The sequence below is a fragment of the Thecamonas trahens genome (assembly GCF_000142905.1).
Source record: "Thecamonas trahens ATCC 50062 unplaced genomic scaffold supercont1.38, whole genome shotgun sequence".
NCBI lineage: Eukaryota > Apusomonadida > Apusomonadidae > Thecamonas > Thecamonas trahens.
Window position 1 is genome coordinate 301,051 of NW_013657642.1, and position 19,511 is coordinate 320,561.

Genomic DNA, 19,511 nt, shown 5'->3' on the forward strand with positions numbered 1-19,511 from the left:
TCGCCCGCCACGCGGAATGAGCAGGCACTGCGCAGCCTGGAGCGCGACGGCAAGATCGAGTTTGGGCGAGACGTGTGGGTCGACGAGCGATCCAACCGCGGTGGCAAAGAGGTCCGGCAGCTCGTCGGCCAGAGTGGCGAGCGCGTCGGCGTCATCGGCGAGCGAGGCAAAGGCGGCGACAGTGGGGAGCGGCGCAAAGACATCGTCGGCCTTGGCGGCAACGACCGAGAGAGCCTTGACCGACATCGACGGTTCGCCGGCCGCGTTGCGGAGCTGAAAGTAGAGAACGCGCGAGCCCGCGACGGCAATGACTGCGATGCGCGAGTGGGCAATGTCCAGTGCGCCTGGCGGCGAAGCGGCGACACGGTCGAGGAGCTGGCGGAGCGCGGAGCAGACGGTGGTGACGAGGCCAAACGCGGCTGCTACAGACGAAGCTTCGATGCAGAGGACGAGGTGCGGCGAGCGCGCGGGGCGGAGCTCGTACTCTTCGGTCGGGATGTAGTCAACCGAGCCAAGGCGGAGTTCGGGCCGGTCGGCGAGGTCGGAGCGGAGGCCAGCGCTGTCGAGATTGGCAAAGTACTCGCGCGGGATGGCGGTCGAGGCCGAGCAAAAGTTGCAGCCGAACGAGCGGCCGCCGTCGAGCCAGAGCACACCCGGATTGATGTACGCCCCGCACTGTGAGCAGCGAATCGGCCCGCCAATCTGGCGAGTGTCAACCCGCGGCAGCGGACCGGTGTCGTCGGCCACCGCTAGCGGCGAGACAACCACGCCCAGCGGGACTCCGATGAGCTCGGCGAGCTTCTTCTCCGACGGCAGCGTGTACATGGAAGAACGCATGTAGCGCGGCGAGGCTGACCCGCCGTCGATGACGGTGTGCCGGGTGACCGCCCGCGGAGGCGGGAGCCCGCGCCCTGTGGTGTACACGACGTCCTGTCGCAAGTTTTCGGCATCGGTAACCGGCGCCGGCAGACCGGCCTTTGCCGACGGCGCCACACGCTTCTCGCCGAACTTTTCCTGCAGCATCTCCTCCTCCGCCTTTGTGAGCTCGCGCGGGCCGGACGCAGACGCTGATGGTCCGTCGGGACTGGAAGATGAGGGGATGCCGTGTGTTGTAGGCGCGACATGTGTAGACGGCGGACCAACGGTTGGCGGGTGCGATGTAGGCGGGCGCGATGTAGGCGGGTGCGATGTAGGCGGGCGCGATGTAGGCGGGTGCGATGTAGGCGGGCGCGATGTAGGCGGGTGCGATGTAGGCGGGCGCGATGTAGGCGGGTGCGATGTAGGCGGGCGCGATGTAGGCGGGTGCGATGTAGGCGGGCGCGATGTAGGCGGGCGCGATGTAGGCGGGCGCGATGTAGGCGGGTGCGATGTAGGCGGGCGCGATGTAGGCGGGCGCGATGTAGGCGGGCGAGAAGCAGTAGCAGCAGAGGGCGGACGAGAGGTAGTGGCGGAGGGCGGACGAGAAGTAGCGGCGGAGGGCGGACGAGAAGTAGCAGCCGAGGGCGGACGAGAAGTAGCGGCGGAGGGCGGGCGCATCATGGGCGGGCGAGTTCGCGTCTGAGAAGAGGCAGGCAGCTCACCACCAACGATTGAATGGCCTTCCATACCCGGTTGGACACGACGAGTGGCAGACGGTGGCGGTGGTTGGCGAGAGCCAGTTTGTCCACCACGACCACCACGACCACCACGACCACCACGACCACCACGACCACCACGACCGACACCACGACCAAGACCACCACGACCAGTGCCACGTCCTCGAGCAGGTCTCGGACCGACCACGTCCGCCTTGGGTAGCACCAGCTGAACCACTGGGTGGGTGCTGGCTGCTCATTCCTCAGCTACTTCAACAATAGTAATGGTTGACAAGTGGTGTCGTGTGTCTGGTGGGTGAGGTGGTGGTGGGCGGTGGGCGTGGGCCTGGGTGGTGGTCGTCCTCGTGTCGTTTGGTGAGTGCCGAGCGGGTGGCGGCCGGGTGGCAGCGGGCGGCCGACGGGCGGTGGTTGGCCAGTCTTCACTCAAGGTGGCGGCGGTTTTTGCCAGGTGGCAGCCAACGACGGACGAAAAGTGGTTCGTCGACAAAGACGCGATGGGAGGTAGAAGTTGGACGGCTATTCTTGCAGTCGAAAGACATGAGTTGTAAAGCAAAGGATGCAGGGCGAGGATACGAGGTGGCCAGTCGTCACATCGGCGAGTGATCGGCTTGGTGATGCGATGGGGGGCTTTATCAAGAAAGAAAGTAGCATGGATGAAGGAAGAAAGTTAGATGGGATTAGACGCGGCGCTCAAAAAGAACGGTGAGCTTGGCGAGTATCTCATCGGCCTGGGCAACGGTCTCAGCCTCGTAGTGGTTGGACGACTTGTCGATGAAAGAGATGACAAACTCGAGCTCGTTAAGACGCTCGATCTGAAGAACCTCGGACCACTCGCGGTACGGTCGCTTGACCTCGCCAGACTTGAAGAGCTTGCCAAACTTGGAAGACTTCTTGCCGGCGGCCTGCTGGATGGTCTTGTTGTGGAGGCGGTCGCCATCGATGCCGAGGACCCGCTGCTGGCGGCGCCCGGCCTTGTTGATCTTGACGAGCGCGTACTCCTTGTACATGATGGCGGTAAACTCGGAGAACTGAAATTGGAGCGGCGATGGCGAGGTGAGTGTTGACGACCGTGACCGCTGCCCGTCCGACGATGGAGGCGCAAGTGTGTTGTCGTTGGTGGAAGCGGCGACCGAGCCCGACCGCGAGCCGATGGTTCCGCGCCGGCGGGCGAGTCCGCCGCTCTTAAGGAACAGTTCCGAGAGCTTGGGAATCATGCCGAGCGGCGTCCGCTTGTCCACCTCGGGCCCGTCCTCTGTTCGGTGCACAGTGCAGTCTTCCAGGTGGGTCGTCCGCTTGTTGGACGCAATCTTGAGTAGCTGCTGGATAGAAATGGCGGCGTCGAACATGAGCACCGACGCTGCGCCGTTGGGAAAGTGGATGCGGATTCGCACGTTCTTGCCAGCAAACGCCGCCGTGTCCATGTCTGGCGCCGCAGGATCCGAGCCGTGCACAGAGTGAACTGTGAGCGCCCGGCGGCCCGCAGTCACCCGCCGCTTGGTCGTCCGCCCGGCGCCGAGCCGCGTCGTCCTGGCGTCCTCCAGCCGCTTCGACGACTCGGCTGCAATGTCGGCCTCGGCGTTCGGGTTGTCGCACAGCACAAACTCGGTGGTTCCCATGACCGATAGCAGCTGCGCGCGGTCGAGCGCCGGAAAGTCCAACTCGGGGAGGCCCGTCTCGTCTTCGGCCAGCCGCATGACGTACCCGAGCGGTGAGGTGTGCACCAGCGCCGGGGCGTGGCCCGCCCGCGAGTACAGCTCCACGGCCCGCGCGGCAAGCTTGGCCATCGTCGACATCGACGGGAGCTTGAAAACCAGCGGCGGAGTCGACGGCTTACGCGCCCCGCCCACCACAACCCACACCCGCACCTCGATCAGGTCACCGTCGACAGACCTAGCAAGCGCCGATTGCATCGGCAGCGCCTTGGTCCGCTGACTACGCGGCGGGAGGGCTTTCTTCGTTAGTGGAGCATCAGAGAGGCCCGAGTGGGTATCAGGAGAGCCGCTTGCAGGCGAGGATGACGAAGTAAACGAGACAATGGTCGTTGTCCGCTTTGGGTTCTTCCTCCTCTTGTTGGCGGCCTTGATCTTTTCGGTCCTCGACACCGACGCAGGTTCGAGAACAGGCTCAAAGTACGATTGGTCAGCAGGCAGAGTATGGCCGTAGGCAAGAGTGTTTGTCGCCGAAGTAGGCGAACCCGAGTGCAGGTTCCTCGAGACCGAGTCCCCACACTTTGCAGAGTGATTGATAGCGTAGAGCACATGCCCCACAAACAGGTCCACGTTCATGATGAATGCGATGTTTGTCGATGACGATTCAGGTGATGATAAAGATGGCGATGTCGATGCAGTTGACGATGCAATTGACGACGATGTTGATGTTGTCGATGACAATAACGTTTGATGTTGACGTTGACGTTGACGTTGACGTTGACGTTGAAGTTGACGGTGATATGAGGTTGGCGATGATGAGGTTGACGATGATATGAGGTTGGCGATGATGAGCTTGACGATAAAGTCCTCCTCCTCGTTGATCACACACACACACACACACACACACGCCCTCTTCCCCCCTCCTCCTTTCACGCCCTGACACTGGCACACAACAAGCTCTCGTTGGTCGCAATGGTTGGCTCTTGGGTCTCTCCCCTCTTGCCTCGGCCAGAAACACAGTTCCACCAAAGACTTCCAAGGACAAGGTCAACAACTCCAGTCACAAAGGTTATGCGAAGAGGTAGGGCCCCAAAGCCGTGGGTATGTGGACAAGTGTTGCCGTCTGACCTTCTTGCTCTCCCTCAACCAGTCGCCTGAAAAGGCCATGGTTGTCAGGGCGAACGGCTGCACCGCCTGCACCCCCCCCCTATCGCCACACACATATGGAGGGGTACAGGCTTGAGAGATAAGGGGAGTACGTGATGGATGTAGTTGAGGTTGGATGGGGGATTGTGTTTGATGATGGCTCAGATGGCTCAGCAATCGAAGAAATGGATACGAGGCGAGGTCACGTATCATCGCCCTCAATCGGCTCTTGGTATTGCTGTGTTATCGTCAGTCTCTCGCACCGATGAACAGGTGCGCTGTTTCCAGCTCCAAGACGACTACGACGACGATCACAGCCACTCAGCCACTCAAAGGCAAGCACAATATACACCAGACGCCAGAGACTAAAGTAGACAACTTACTTGATTTCCATGCATCTGATCAAACCTCTCAGCTGCTGATCATCCCTTCTCTGCGGCACACCGGTTATGCGCGGCGGAGGCGAAATGGCGAGTGTCCGATCCAAGGCGAACATGATGTCACACACCCGGAACACGGGGGGGGGAGGTAGGGGGGCAGGGAAGCGAGCGGCCAAGGGTATGCTATCTGGTCACCTCTCTCACTCAGTCTCTGTACTCTAACTCTCGAGTAACTATGTCCTCACAAGAGTATGTGGACAATGTGTTGAAGCAGTTTGAAGGGCTCATTGTGCAGAGGAGGGCCATGCAAAGGAGGGCTGCCCTCCAGTTCACCAACGAGTCTGGAGAGAGGGAGACCAGCTCAGTTGGAGGCACAGCTCCTAGCACGCCACCATCATCATCATCATCACCATCGACAGCAGCAACAGCAGCAGCAGTAGCAAAAACAACAGCAGCAGCTCCAACAACAACAAGTCCTGAAGGTGGTCCAGGTGGATCTGGTTCAAGTACTCCAGTTTCTTCGGCTGAGAAGCGCAAGGTGGGCCTCTCGGCTGCGTCGGGCTCGCCAACTGGTGCTGGTCTCGATGATGGGCACGGGGGTGGTGAGGTGGTGAAAAAGTCGGAGGCGGAGGCTGCGGCAGATGTGCGCAAGTCGCTGCGGACTATTTCGCGCGGTATTGCCCTCTTTGCGGCTGGTCATGTCGAGGCCATCGCCACGTTCCTGATGGGAGTGGCGGCCAAGTACCCGTCCGAGGTCTCGGACAACGTGTCGATGCCGACCAAGGAAGATCGGCCAGATGACATTGACGACCGGTCCGACGACGATTCGGTCGAGTATGCGGTCCTTCGGTCGCTTGTGGGCGTGGTTCGCCGAGTTAACGCCGCGGGCGAGGCGGCGTCGGCGGCGATTCCAGACGCGCTCTTCAACTTTGCCTTCAAGTACTTGTTCTTTGCGTACACGCCCGCCATTCAGCATCAGGCGCGACTTGCGTTACAGGCGCTCTCCAAGTACCGGCTCAACGACGTGGTGGCGCTCTTTCTCAGCAAGATGGGCGAGGTGAAGAAAGATGCGGCCGAGCGCGAGTTTGTGCCCTACATGCGCTCGCTCGGCTTGCTCCACTTTGCGCTCACCTCGCAGGCGTCGATCGGCTCGTCAGTCCACTTTCTGGGCGTGCTCGCGCCGTTCCTCAAGGCACGCAAGCGGGGTGTGCTCAAGAAGGAGACATGCCACACGCTGCAGTCGATTGTGCGGGCGGCTCTCGCGCGGCCAGACGCTCCAGGCGCGCTGCTGTCGACGACTGAGGCGTCGGTGGCGACGCTCTCGTTTGTGGAAAACTTTGGCGGCAAGATCCGGTTCACTAGCGAGGGCCTTGCGACGCGGGCGGCGTTCCTTGGCTCGGCCGAGACGGCCAAGCCATTCTGGACCTGCTACGAGGCCATCATCGAGGTTGTGCTCAAGTGGCTCAAGACCAAGAAGCACATCAGTTTTGTTCTCCCGCTCCTCACCACCCTCGTCAACTTTGCGTCGCCGGCGCTCTGGCTGGCATACTCGGGCGCGCTGGTCAAGGCGCTGGTGGCCCACGCCAAGGACAAGTCGCTCCGCCCGCTTGTCCTTGAGCTGGCATGCCTGTTTGTGGAAGAGCGGAGGCCGGAACTGTCGGATGAGCCGCTGCGCAACGAGTTTGCCAACCACGTCCACACCCTCGCTGCGGCGCTCTTTGCCAAAAAGGCGTCGGTCAAGGGTACCGAGGGCCTGCTGGAGCGGTTCCTGGTCGGCGTCGGTGCGGTGTCGATCAAGCTCGGGCTCGCGCTGGTCATCTCGATGTGCTCGGCGCCGTCGACGTCGGCCAACTACTCGAACGACCAAAAGGCGGTGGCCATGTCGTCGCTCCACCTTTTGGCCAAGGAGCACGGGCCTGAGGCTGCGCACGCGGTTTCGCTCGCGTCGCCATCGCTCATCGGGTTTTGCGACACGGTCCTCTCGGCGTCCAACATCGAGGCCAAGGACTACCCGCTGCTTGCGGCGGTCATCGGGGCCATGCCTGCGGTGTCCGAGTCGGATCCGCTCCGGCAGCGCGACCTTGTGCGGCGGATTGCGTACCTGACGACTCACCCGAATCGGCAAGTTTCCGCGGCGGCGGTGCTCTCTGTCCAGGCGCACATGCTGCTCTCGCCGGGCGACTTTGCGTTTGTCATCCTCTCGGCGCTTACCATCATCCTCACCGATTTTGACAAGCTTGTCGAGGAGTCGCTCCTTCGCGCCTTCCAGAACCTCAACCTCCTTCTTGACACGCTCTCGGAGATTCTCGAAGCCAAGGGCACTGCGGTGCTTGCGCAGGCGCTGAGCTCGACGGACGTGGCCAAGCTGCGGTCGTCGATGGAGGGTGTGGTCCTCATTTGGTTCACCCACCACGAGCACTGGGTCCGGTCCGAGGTGGCGCGACTGCTGGTGACGCTCTCGCGGCCGGCGTTCCGCGAACTGGAGGCCGCGCTTGACCTCTCCGAGCACGCATGGCTTGTCGACACGCTGGAGATCCCGCCGTTGGAGGTTGCTGCCGACCAGGCGCCGTGGGTGACCGCTCTCCGTGACTTGCTCGCACACGCGTGGTTTGCGCACGCCGATGCCATCGCATTCGGCTGGTCCAAGCTTGTGGCGCTTTCGTGGGACCTTGCGCCAGACGCGGTGCTGGTTAAGCAGCCCAGGGTTCTGCAGGCGGCGCTTCCGATGTGGTCGTCGCATGTGCGCTGGCTCTGCGCTGGGGTGCGCTCTGCAGCCGGGGCCGACGCGCTTCGCAATGCGCCGTCGCTGCAGCACTCCCACTCGTCGTCGTCGCTGTCTGCAGCCATGGCTGCGGCACGGTCCGAAGGTGCAGCAGGAGGCGAAGGCGGCATGCACGGCTTTGACATTCTCTCGCCGGTCCTCATCTCCGAGTTTCTTACTATTGTGGCGGAGCGTGTGTTCTCGCCCGTCGACGCGGTCGTCGACATTCTCCTCGATGCTGCCGAACACCTGCATATTTCGACGCACGGCGAGCTGCTGAGCCGGATGGAGACCCATCTGAAGGCGAGTCTGGTCAAAGACAAGGCGCGGGCCAAGGCGTTGCGGCTTGGCACGCCGGACGCCGAAGTTCCTGTTCTTGGTGCGGACGAGCGGTCGCTGAGGCTCATAGCGGCGCTCTCACGGGCGCTTGTGAAGCGGCCGGAGCTGTACCTCTCGTCGCCGCTCTCGCTTGCGGTGAGCTCGTTTGTTTCAGGCTGGTTTGCCAACGCGCACCAGTGGACGGCGGAGAGCACGCCGATCAGCCTGCGGATCCAGGTGGCGGCGGTCCTCTCTCGGCACCTGCAGTTTGCGCTTGTCGACACCGAGCCGCGGGTGGTGTTCAACTTTCTGCGGGCGCTGCTGACGCCGCTCGGCTCGGCGCGGGCGCAGGAAGTGGCGTCGAACGTAGAGCTCGAGAGTCATGTGATGGCGGGGATGAGCGCGCTGGTCATGTCTGCGCGCGATGGGCTGGAGCCGTCACTGGAGCAGGAGGTACTTGCTGAGCTTTCGCTGGCGGGCATGCGAGGCGAGCACGTGCACGGCTACGCGGTGGGCGCGCTCGCAGAGCTGCTGGTCAACAACGCCGAGCTGCTTGGCTACTACGTGCTCAACTGCTACGAGACGCGCGAGGTGCCCATGGACGGTCCAGATGGGAAGGAACTCTTCCTAGCGTTTCCGGAGAACAAGGATCTGTTCCTACAGGTTGTGACAGCAGAGATCATTGACCGTGACCGGCTCGACGTCCACCTCAACAACCGGTCGCCGCTCGGGCGGTTCGTCTACCTCGCCTTTGTGGCGCTGTGCTCGGGTTCGGAGCGGGCCCGTGTGCTCGGGCTCAAGCTTGCGTCTGGCCTCGCGCGGTCGCCGGTGGCGCAGCTGGAGGTCGGCACACACCTGCCTGTCATTTCCAACTCGAACGCGTCGACGTACATCGGGGTGGCGGTGGCGTACTCTAAGGCGCTTGCGGAGCGATACCCGTGGCTCACGCTCGAGCTTTTTGGCCAAGCGGTGCAGTATCTCAACTTGTGGACGTACGAGGAGCTGCTGAACGCGCTGCAGCTGCTCGCACCGTGGGCGCACCACCTCGGGACCCTGGCGGCGACGTCGGACACCGAGGCGTGGAAGCCGGAGCCTGGCAGTGCGTGGACGCGACCGCCGGACGGGGCGGTAGTGGTGGCCCGGAACGCGGGCTCGATCTCCGACTCTGTGCAGATGCTGCTCTCGTCGATGTTTGAGCTGACCAAGGCTGCCGTCAAGGGCACGCCGCCGCTGCTTCCGGTCATCGAGCGGGTGTGGTCGCTTGCGCTCCGTGGGATGGAGCGGTGGGTGCTGGAGAATGTCATGGATGAGGTGGTGACGTTCTTGTTCTCGCGGTATGAGGCATCGCTGGAGGCGCGGCAGATGGAGCTGAAGGACGACCAACGGGTAGCGACGTACGTGACGGTGGTGCTCTCGCGAACACACGCGGTGGAAGCGCTCTCGCGGAGCTTGATGCGGTTCTTCTCACGGCACACGTTTGCCATCGAACTTGACGGCAACGCGTACGTGGCGCACGTCCAACCACTGCTGGAGGGAAGTGCTGTTGTTGGTGGCGGGGCAGCGCTCTCGCGGAAGCAGCAGTTTGCGCTCTTTGCGTTGCTGGAAGAGACCATCTTTGAGCAGGCGCTGCGGTTCCTGCCTCACCTGCCACACCTGCTCCAGCTTGCGTTGGTGGTGTACGGAACGGAGCGGCCCGAGTGCGAGGTGTTTGTTCGCAACGTGGTGCACTCGCTTGGCATCTGCCACGCAGTCTCCACGCTGCAGTTTGAGGCCGGCGCGACGCTGTTTGAGCAGATGCGCGGCGTGGCCGGACTGGGCGTGGCGCAGCTGTCGAACGGGACCGGGCGAGTCGACGAGTCGACGTCGAGCACGGTGCTTGAGCTTGTGCGGGTGCTCAACGGGCGCGACGCCAAGTTTCAGGATGCGTGGGCCGGAGTTGCCCTTCAGTGGGGGACACAGGAGGCCGACGAGAAGCTCGCGGTCGGATCGCTGGCGCTGTACTCGATCATTGTGCGGCATCTCGACGAGCGGGTGGTGGTCAATCTGGGGCTCAACTCGATGCTTGCGCTACGGTTTGGCCAGTTTGCGCGCGTCGACGCAGTGTGCCGGCTGCTGGCCAAGGTTGTGCGCGACGAAGGTGCGTCGGATGGACTGGTCAATATGGCACTCGATGTGGCGGCCATTCTCGTCCGCTCACCGGTGGTGAGCAACTACGCGTCGGCGATGTTGATTCTGTCGACGGGCGTGGAGCTGTACGGCGCGGAGCGAGTCATTCCGCGGTTTGCGGCCATCTGGCACGATGCGGAGCTCGGAGACGACTCGACGCTTGCGCGCGCGCTGTTCCTGGGGCTGACGGCGGACACGACGGCAGTGGAGGCCTTTGCGTTCTTCGAGATTGTGGCCATCCAGCACGCCGGCACGCTGGTCAACGACAACTCGCTAGTGGTGACGGTCCTTGTGCTCCACGCCCTTGCGCTGCTGCTTGCGCGGCCAGAGGCCAGTGACGACGGCAGCAGCGAAGGCCTAGAGCGCAATGGCAGCTCGGGCTCTGTGAGCGGGGCGGGCGAGGGCGGCAAGGCGATGGCCGGGCCGGCGACGCGGTTTGTGAATTTCGTCGACGCGTTTGTGGAGGCGCAGGGCGAGGCACAGGCCGAGTCGCGCGGCGTCCTGCTGCAGATGAAGGCGCTTGTGTGCGAGGTGTGGCGAGAGGAGGCAGCGGCGGGCGGCGGCGGGAAGCACGTGCTCGCGCTATCTGACGACGTGGAGGACGACGAGCAGCTGGTGGCGGCCGAGGTGCGGGAGGCGTTCCTACCGCGGTTCTGCGAGCTGATGGTGGGTCTGTGCCCGTCGCAGGCGTCGTACGAGTTTGTGGTGGACTTGCTTGTGCGGCTGCTAGAGGGCGGCGAGCGGTCGTGGGTGGCGCGCGAGTGCCACGTGCTTGTGGGTCTGCTGCAGGCGTACGAGCACTTTGAGCTGCTGGCGGACCACTTTGAGCGGATGGCGTCGTTTGCAGTTGACGCGCTCTTTACCATGTCGGCGAGCGTGGTGGGTGAGCTTGTCGAGTACGTGCACTCGCGGGCGCCGGACGAGGTGTCAAGCGATGTGTTCCACTTTGAGTACGTGGCCGAGATGCACTCGTACCAGGCGCTGCACGGGAGCGGACGAAGCGGGTTGAAGTTCTTCAAGCCGATGGCGGCTACGCGTGAACGCAACGCGCTGGTTACGGCAGCGGTGACCAAGCTCGGCCAGCTGTTCCGAACCCAGACCGACGGTCTTGCCTTTGACCGCCGAGTCCGCGGCAAAGCGTCGTCGGCGCGGATCCTTCCGTCGCGCCCGCGCAAGTCGTCGGTCTGGCTTCCGGAAGACGCCAAGGGCGGACTGGAGAATGGGAGGGGCGCTGGCGCTAGTAGTGGCGGCATCGAGCTGGCAGTCAAGCCGGTCCTCTCGGCGCACGGCGAGGCTGTGCTGAGTGGCCTCCTCGAGACTGACAGTGAGCAAGCCGGAAGCCTCGGCGAGGCTGCAGCGGAGGTGATCTCGAGCTCTGCCGAGCTGAGTTTGATAGCGCAGGCGTCAGGGGCCGAAGTTGTGGAGCTGGAGTTGGATGTGGCCGAGGTTGAGGCCGAGATCAAGACTGAGGTTGAGGCCGAAGTCGAGGCCGATGACGAAGCTGAAGTTGAGGCCGAGATTGAGGCCGAGGACAAAGCTGAGGTTGAGGCCGAGGTCGAGGCCGAGGTCGAGGCTGAAGTCGAGGCCGAGGTTGAGGCCGAGGTCGAGGCTGAGGTCGAGGCTGAAACCCAGGCTTTGGTGCTGAATCTTCCGACCGAGACGGGCACCGACGGTGGCGATCAGGGCCAGCTCAACACGTCATCGATCTCGCTGGCTGGTGCCAACCGCACGTTTGACACCGATTCCGAGTCGTCGTCGGGAGGCAGCGAGGACGGAGCTGATGTCGCAGACGGCGGAGCAAGTTGTGACGGCGGGCAGAGCTCGTCAGGCGGCGAGCTGGCAACGATGGTTGTGCCAAATGAGGCTGATGCCGAGGTCGACATCGACGAGAATGATCTGCTGATCGAGTCGTTCCTGCGCGGTGAGTATGGGGTTGGAGAGGGCGAGCTTCTTGCTGAAGAGGCAGAAGCCGAAGCCGAGGCCGAGGTCGAGACCATGGTCGCGCAGCCGAAGCCACTGCCGCCCAACCCGACAGTCGCGGAGACGCCGTCGCCAGGGAAGAAGCGGCCGCGGCCGATGCCACGCCCGCCGGGAAGCAAGTTGCCCGAGGTGGCGCCGCCGCCGGCGCCGGCCACCCCCGGGGCGGTGTCAGCGAGCTCAGGCTCGGGCTCGGACTCTGGAAGTGGGAGTGGATCGAGCTCGGGTAGTGGCTCGGACTCGTCGTCAGGAAGCTCAGACTCGTCGTCGTCTTAGCTTTGTCTGTGCAGGGCGTGGTGTCGGTTCATTCTGGCTCACGCTGTCGACGACGACGGCGATGACGTGTGAACATGCATGACGGCATGGAGAGAAGCTTCCCAGGCGATACGTTCCGAGACGGACGAGGCCTTAATGACGGTGGATTTCGCCGAGGTAAACCAACCACTCTCACGCTGGCGGAGCTCAAAGGCGCACTCGCCGGCCTTGGGGTGCGGGCCCGGGCGGAGCGTGTATGCTGGAAGGTAGAGCGAGAGCTCGGGAGCAAGGGTGGCGAGATCAGACGGGGTCTTGTCGGGCGGAAAGTGATGCAGGTAGCCGTAGCACGAGAGTACAAACAGGTGTGGCTTCCACGAAGTAAAGACGGTGCCGCGCTGGAGCGAGAGCATGCCGTGCTTGAGGATGTGCGGCGAGTTAAACTTGAGGTAGCGCGAGCCCTTGGTGACGTCGGGGACGGGCGGCTCGGTAAAGCTCTTCTTGGTAAAGGCGTTGACATCAGCCTGGCCGTTGATGGCGCGGGCGAGGGCCTTGGGCTCGGCTAGCGCGTCCGAAGCCTTGAGGTGGAGGACCTTGCGGGCGGTGGCCATGTCATCGAGGATGGTCTTGAGCGCCGCGCCGCGCTCGACCTCGAGCTCAGAGTACTTGACAAAGAGGGCGCCCATGGTGTGGCGGTAGGCCGACTCGGCCTTGCGGGCAGACCGAAGGCTCTGCTTGTACTCGTGCTGGGTGAGCCACGGATCGGCGGCCTTGGCGGCCTTGGCCGACGCTGATGCCTCGTCGCGGAATTGGGTGACCTTGGCGTGGCGGGCGTAGTGCGCATCGAGCGCAGCCCGGGCGTCACCGAGCTTGTTGGTTGCCGCCGCGATGGCCTTTCCGAGCTTGTTCGCGGTAGCAGCGGTCGATTTGGCCAGAGCTTTTGCACGCGGAATGAGCTCACTCGCCAGCAGCGCGGCGTACTCTTCGTACGCCGCCAGCGAGGTGAGATCGGCCGAGCCGAGGGCAGCCAAGGCGGCACCGATTGAGCCGAGATCTTCGATGCGAGCCGCTGCTGCCGCCGTCTCCTTCAGCATGTCAGCCATGGCACTCGCTCCAGCTGCATGCTTTTGAAGCAGTTCAACCAGGGCCTGAGAAGTGGCCACCGCACCACCAAGCCGTTGGATGAGCCGAGAACGATGCTTCTCTTCCCGATCCGCTTGTGCCACCGTCATCCGTGCCCGCGACTCTTCAAACTTTTCCAGCGCTGCGTGACCTCCACGAGCATCTGCCAGCCGCTTATGAACGTATGCCACATGGTCATTAGGCGGTGGCGCAGTAACGTCGACGGCTGTCCGTCCTGCCGATGATGATGATGACCTCGCCGCCCCAGCTGAGCTCGATGCTGCCGTCGCCTCACTCTCGCCCGTCTCACCCAAACTCGTTGTCGCCTTCTTGGTCGGGGAGAAGAGCTCGTCGTCACCGAGAGTGTCTGAGCTTGTCCCGGCTGCTGGGTCGAAGCCGAGCTCGGAGTCTTGGTCGTCGCTGTGAGCGGACATAGGTAGATGAGTGTGCGTGTGAGAACGTGGCAGTGGGTAGGTGACTGTCGGACAGGAATGATGGGGTGGGGGGTGGGGGGTGGGGCGACGGTAAAAATTGTTGACAGAAGGAGGATGAGGAATGAGACTGGCATGGGGAAGCGTGAGAGAGGGGGGAAGATGTAAGAGGTGGGGGGGAAGGGGAGGGGGGGGGGGGGGAGTTGGGAAGAGATGAAAGGGATCGGGGGTTGGGGATGGGTGGAGGTGATGTGATCGGGGGGGGGGAACTGTGTGCCGAGAAAAAGAACAGGAACCGCGGGAGAGTGGCCAGTGATGGCCGAGTGGCGGTGGTGCGGCGGGATCAGGCTGGCAGCAGAGCGGCGAGAGCCAGGTCGGGAGCTCGGGCACGGGCACGGTCGTAAGAACCACCACTCAACTCGGGGGGGCATGCCAACCGGAGCAGGAGTCGTCAGCATGTCGTCTACGTCGTATGGTGAGACCAGCAGCTTGGTCAGCTCGTCACCTTCGTCCGCTGCTATGCTGTCCTCGTCGGACTGTACCACTTCGACCGGCAGTTTTTCAGCGGCCACCAGCAGCGGCCACAGCAGCGGCAGCAGCGGCAACGGCAATGGCAGCAACAAGTGGTCGAGGAATGATGATGATGATGATAATGGTGGTGATGAGTCGTACACCTTTATGTATGCCAGTGAGAGCTCGGGCTCTGTCGAGGCGGCCGAGGTGGCCGAGATCGGTGGTCGTCGGGCTGGTGGTTGGGCTGGTCGTCGGGCTGGTCGTCGTGGCCGGCTGGCAGAAGTTCGTGAAGAGGCTGAAGAGGTCTCATCGTCGTCGTCGCTCTCGTCGTCGGCTTCGGGACAGACTGCGCTGGAGCTGGCGTACCTCACGCGGAATCTGGAAAAGGATATCAAGCAGAAGATCCAGGTCAAGCAGCTGAAGCGTGAGTTCCGGGGCCAGCTGCTCGAGATGGTTGTGTACTGCGTGTTTCTTGTGGTCTTCTCGCTTGTTGTGCTCAACTCGCGTGATCCGCTCTACTCGTTCCAGTACAACGACTACATGAAGGACCTGATGCTGTATGAGGAGTTTTCGGGCGACGTGACCAAGATCTACAAGACGTTTTTCTCGGTGGCGACGTTTGAGGAGTTCTGGCAGTACATGAAGGGCCCGCTCCTTGCTGGACTGTTCGAGTCGCCCGACGTGGGGCTCGGGCGCGGATACATTTACGGAGTCAACTACCTGGTGGGCGCGGTGCGGCTCCGGCAGGTGCGCGTGGCGCCGGGCAAGTGCGACATTGTGACCGACTTTAAGGCCGTCTTTCCGCAGTGCTACGCGCGGTACTCGAGCTCGGCGGTGGAGCGCGGGCCGCACACGCCCAAGCTCAAGCCGTACTTTTCGTCGGACCAGCTGGGGACGACGCGGCAGGTTGCGCGTCTGCAGTGGTTCGAGGGTGGCGGGTACATTGAGGACTTTTCGATTGCGGACAACACGACGGTGCATGAGGAGCACATGGCAGAGCTGGAGAGCGACGGGTGGGTGGATCTGCAGACGCGCGTGGTGTGGGTCGACTTTACGACGTACAACGCGAACCTCAACCTGTTCCACATTGCGCAGATGGCGTTTGAGTTTCTGCCTTCGGGCGGCGTTTTTCCATCGTACACCTTCCGGGTGGCGCGGCTGTACAAGTACGCCGACACAGCACTCGGGCGGGCGCAGCTTGCAGGCGAGATCATCATCATGTTCTTTGTGGTCTGCTACCTCATCCAGGAGGTGTACGAGCTGTGGAAGCACGGGTGCATCGCGTACTGGCAGAATGGATGGAATGTGATCGACCTGGTCAACATGCTGCTCTTTGTGTGCGTGTTTGGCATCCGCATCGCCATTCTCATCAAGCTCAACAACCTCGAGGTGGACCCGACGAACACGCGCAAGTTCTACAACTTTCAGCCGATCTCGCTGCTCAACTCTGCCGAGCAAAACATTCTGGCCGTCAACGCGTTTATCCTCTGGTTCAAGGTCTTCAAGTACACCAAGTTCCTGCCGGGCATGGACATCATTGCCGAGACGGTCTCCAAGTCGATCCGCAACACGGTCTCGTTTGTGGCCATGATGGCCTTTGTTCTCTTTGGCTTTGCGCAGGCCGGCGTCCTCGCCTTTGGCACCGACGTCCCGGGCTTCCACACCTTTATCGACACGTTCTTCACCCTCCTCCGGTCGCTGCTAGGCGACTTTGACTTTGTGGCCATGCAGGAGTCGAACCGAGTCTTTGGGCCGCTCTACTTTGTTGTCTTTATCGTCCTTGTCTTCTTCATCCTCCTCTCCATGTTCATGGCCATTCTCAACGACGCCTACACCGAGGTTCAGGACACCATCCGCGAGAAGCAGAAGGACAAGGTCAACTTGCTCCACGTCTTTGGCTCGTGGATTAAGGACCGCACGCAGGTCTTCCAGCAGGAGGAGGACGACGCTCAGGAGCTGCAGGACGCCATTGTCGAGGGCGACCAAGACGACAATGACCTCCTCGACCGCGACGAGATCGAGACCATCTTCAAAAAGTACAAGCGCGAGGCCAAGCAGCTGCTTGGCGTTAACAACGCCGAGGAGCTGCTCCGCGAGTTTGACACCGACGGCGACAATTTGCTCGATGTCGAGGAGCAGCGCAACCTGCTCCGCAACCTGCAGCAGCGCAAGCTCCAGGCCCAGGTCAAGAAGCACGAGCTCCATGCCACGGGCGACATCTCGGGCCCGCCGGCCGTGCTCGACGGCGACAAGCTCGACTCGGAGTTCTCCTCCTACATCATGTCGCTCAAGCGCGATCTGAGCCACTTCCACGAGCGCCTCTCCAAGATGGACAAGCATATGCGCATCCTCATGCGCGAGATTGCGCCAGCGTCGGGCTCGTCATCGTCGTCGTCGTCGTCGTCGTAAAAGGTGATGCACAACCGAGAGGCGAGCGGAGCAGGGATGTTTTTACCTCGTTGCAATGCGTGCCACAACGAGAGCCATGGCGGGGGCGAAAGGGGAGAGCAAAGTCATCCAAGTCAACATGTACATCATGTCTTGCCTCTGTTGTAGTGGGCGTCAGACTTTGTGTGGCCGACGTTGATGATCTTTGGACAGCCTTCACGGGAACGTTCGAGGAGGCAGCACTCCTTGCAGTAGTAAGCATCGGCCTCACCTCGCCTGCCACAGACGAGACAAGCCTCTTGACCCTTTCCAAAGGCACACTCATCACAGATCCTCACAATCTCAGCAAGCCGAACAAACGAGTCGCACACCACACATCGTCCGTCACATCGATCACATACTCTTCCAATACTGATCCCTGTCTGCTTGTGGCAAGGAATGAGATCAGGATCTACACAATTGACCAGCCATGATCCACGTATCTCCATCATGAGTAAGAGGAGGGGGGGGGGCAGGGGGGGGGCAGGGGGGGGAGGGCGGGGGGAGGGGGGGGGGACGTACGATGGCGAGCCATGAGGGGCGGAGAAGGAGGTGACTGGTCCGGATGGGGTGGGTGTGGGGGGGGTGGGGTGGAGAGAGGAGGTGAGGTGAAGGGATGGAGGGGTGGGGGTGGTGGGGGTGGTGGGGGTGAGGGTGAGTGAGGTGTTCGTCGGTCCTCGTCGTCGTGTCGTGGTCGGTCCTCGTCGTCGTGTCGTGGTCGGTCCTCGTCGTCGTGTCGTGGTCGGTGGCGGAGTGGGTGGTGCCAGCTGTGCCCAAGGCGACACGATGGAGTGATGCGAAGATGATATGATGATAAGATGACGGGGGGTACTTGGAGGGGAGGGGAGGGGAGGGAAGGGGAGGGGAGGGGAGGGGAGGGGGGAGGGGAGGTGATCAGAGGTGATCATGACGAGGCTATTGTGACAGCTGTGTCAATGGATATGCTGAAGGTGTGCTGAAGGTTGATATGATGGCGATGTTGACAATCAGGCAGATGATGGGCAGGATGTTGGTGAGGATGATGAGACCGAGACAGCCATGACATACCACACATACCATGAGCTCGGCGTGACGGTCTGGCACCTGCAGGCGACGGCGACGGCGAACGGCGACGGTGACGGCGAACGGCGACGGCGGTGGCGACAGCGATGGCGGACAGATGACTAACTCTGTCGATAAGCACGTGACTCTCTCGCTACCCACGCCGACGGTCCCCACCTTACCTTCCGTAACAGGTATATAACTGTACCGCGTGTTTGTGCAGGGAGAGCATGCCTTCAAGGTCGTGGCTGGTGAGCGAGCTGGCTGACGAGATTCTGGTGCTGGTCATCCAAGAGTTGGAGGCAAAGGATGTGCGGGCGTTGGCAAGCAGCTGTACCAAGATGTGGCGGTTGTGTATGGATCAAGTGGCATGGAGGAAACGGGTTAATGACCTTCTTCATTCTGCTGATGATGGTCATGGCCTGGGCCGATGGATGATCTCGTTGTTGGCCGATCTTCGCCAGGCTGAGCTGCCTGAGGATGTCATTCATCGATTCTTGTCGGTCACCTCGTTGCCGTTGGCAAAGCTCGCCTTTGCTGAGGCCTGGTTTCTGGATGAATGCAGGGCGTGTCCAGACTATGGCGGAGGTCTGCTCTCGCCGGTTGTGGTGGGGGTGGGGGCGGGCGTGGGCTCCAGCGATGACGATGCCGACGCGGTCGAGCGGCGGTGGCGCGTCGAGCTGGTGGTGGACGAGAGCAGCGCCACGGGCACAAACCCGCGCATCGAGCTCGGCCACGTCGAGCTGAGGCTGGATGCTTCTCAGGATGAGGTTGGATACCAAGGCCGGCCGGCAGTCGAGGTGGTGGCGGCAGTGGCGGCCGGCGGGCGGTTTGCCTTTGGCCTCGACGAGGCGTACGCGCACGTCACCAATGCCGCCGGCGACGCGGTCGACGTCTTGCCGCTGCCTGCATCAGATACAGAGCCTAGGCTTGTAACCTTTGTCTCGGATGCTGTCGCGGCGCATCTGACAGGTACTTTTGTGCCGCTGCCGGAGCAAGTGGCGCGAGCGGCTCTGCCAACCGGCGCCGCGGTCGACGCGCGTGATCTCGTCGGCCTCTACGCCTCGCTGTATGGCGAGCATGGTCCAGAGCTCATCGCTGTGGTTGTCATGGAGGTGCCGGCTTTGGAGGCGGCACACGCCGACGCCGCGCCGTCGTGGCCTGTCTGGCCACTCCCGCCCAGCCCGCTGTATCTCCCGCCGGACCAGCACAAGCACGCGCTGGTTGGCTTCAAGATCTTTGGCGATCCCAATGTGCCGGCGTGCGCCCCGACGTTTGCCTTTGGCCTCGGCATGGACGACGAGCTGCGGCTGGAGTCGGAGAATGTTGCGACAACGAGTAATGGCCCTGCCGACGGGCTGCGAGTTCTGCACGGATGCGGGCGCATCGCTATGACCGGCTATCGCCAGTCATCGTGGTCGCCGGCTGTGCTTGTCCTCTCACCGCAAATACCCGATCGGCTAGCCGTGACCTGGCTTGCGCTCAACGCCACCACCAATCTGTACAACCGCTTGAGTGTGTCGAGCGTCTTCTTGTTGTCCGATCTGGCTGTGGATCTGGAGTAATGCACAACTGCAGCAGACGCGAGCATACAGGTTGAGGTTAGCGACGGCATTAGCCCTGGTAACTTGCTGAGCAGCGAGATGCTGTCGTCATCAGAAAGAAACGAAGGTAGCTATTGGCGGGCCTGGGCCGATGATAGTGCAACTGATGTCAGCCACACCACTGCTGCC

The 19,511-nt window shown here is 62.3% G+C and overlaps 5 protein-coding genes across 5 annotated transcripts; 3 read left to right on the plus strand and 2 right to left on the minus strand.

The window, feature by feature from the left end:
• Positions 1-2,272: 2,272 nt before the first annotated feature.
• On the minus strand, positions 2,273-3,880 carry AMSG_07986 (uncharacterized protein; the record flags this gene model as incomplete). The annotated part of the gene is made up of 1 exon (XM_013900290.1): positions 2,273-3,880. The coding sequence occupies one exon, from the start codon at positions 3,878-3,880 to the stop codon at positions 2,273-2,275; it is 1,608 nt and encodes a 535-aa protein (XP_013755744.1).
• A 1,125-nt stretch (positions 3,881-5,005) lies between these two features.
• AMSG_07987 (uncharacterized protein) lies at positions 5,006-12,443 on the plus strand (the record flags this gene model as incomplete). Its single annotated transcript, XM_013900291.1, has 2 exons — positions 5,006-5,059; positions 5,300-12,443. 2 exons carry the CDS (start codon positions 5,006-5,008, stop codon positions 12,266-12,268), a joined length of 7,023 nt encoding a protein of 2,340 aa, XP_013755745.1. The 3' UTR covers positions 12,269-12,443.
• On the minus strand, positions 12,307-13,800 carry AMSG_07988 (uncharacterized protein; the record flags this gene model as incomplete). Its single annotated transcript, XM_013900292.1, has 2 exons — positions 12,307-13,592; positions 13,683-13,800. The coding sequence occupies 2 exons, from the start codon at positions 13,798-13,800 to the stop codon at positions 12,307-12,309; spliced, it is 1,404 nt and encodes a 467-aa protein (XP_013755746.1).
• A 675-nt stretch (positions 13,801-14,475) lies between these two features.
• Positions 14,476-16,719, plus strand: AMSG_07989 (polycystic kidney disease 2; the record flags this gene model as incomplete). The annotated part of the gene is made up of 2 exons (XM_013900293.1): positions 14,476-14,536; positions 14,591-16,719. 2 exons carry the CDS (start codon positions 14,476-14,478, stop codon positions 16,717-16,719), a joined length of 2,190 nt encoding a protein of 729 aa, XP_013755747.1.
• A 1,289-nt stretch (positions 16,720-18,008) lies between these two features.
• On the plus strand, positions 18,009-19,454 carry AMSG_07990 (uncharacterized protein; the record flags this gene model as incomplete). Its single annotated transcript, XM_013900294.1, has 2 exons — positions 18,009-18,089; positions 18,243-19,454. The coding sequence occupies 2 exons, from the start codon at positions 18,009-18,011 to the stop codon at positions 19,341-19,343; spliced, it is 1,182 nt and encodes a 393-aa protein (XP_013755748.1). The 3' UTR covers positions 19,344-19,454.
• Positions 19,455-19,511: the final 57 nt, after the last annotated feature.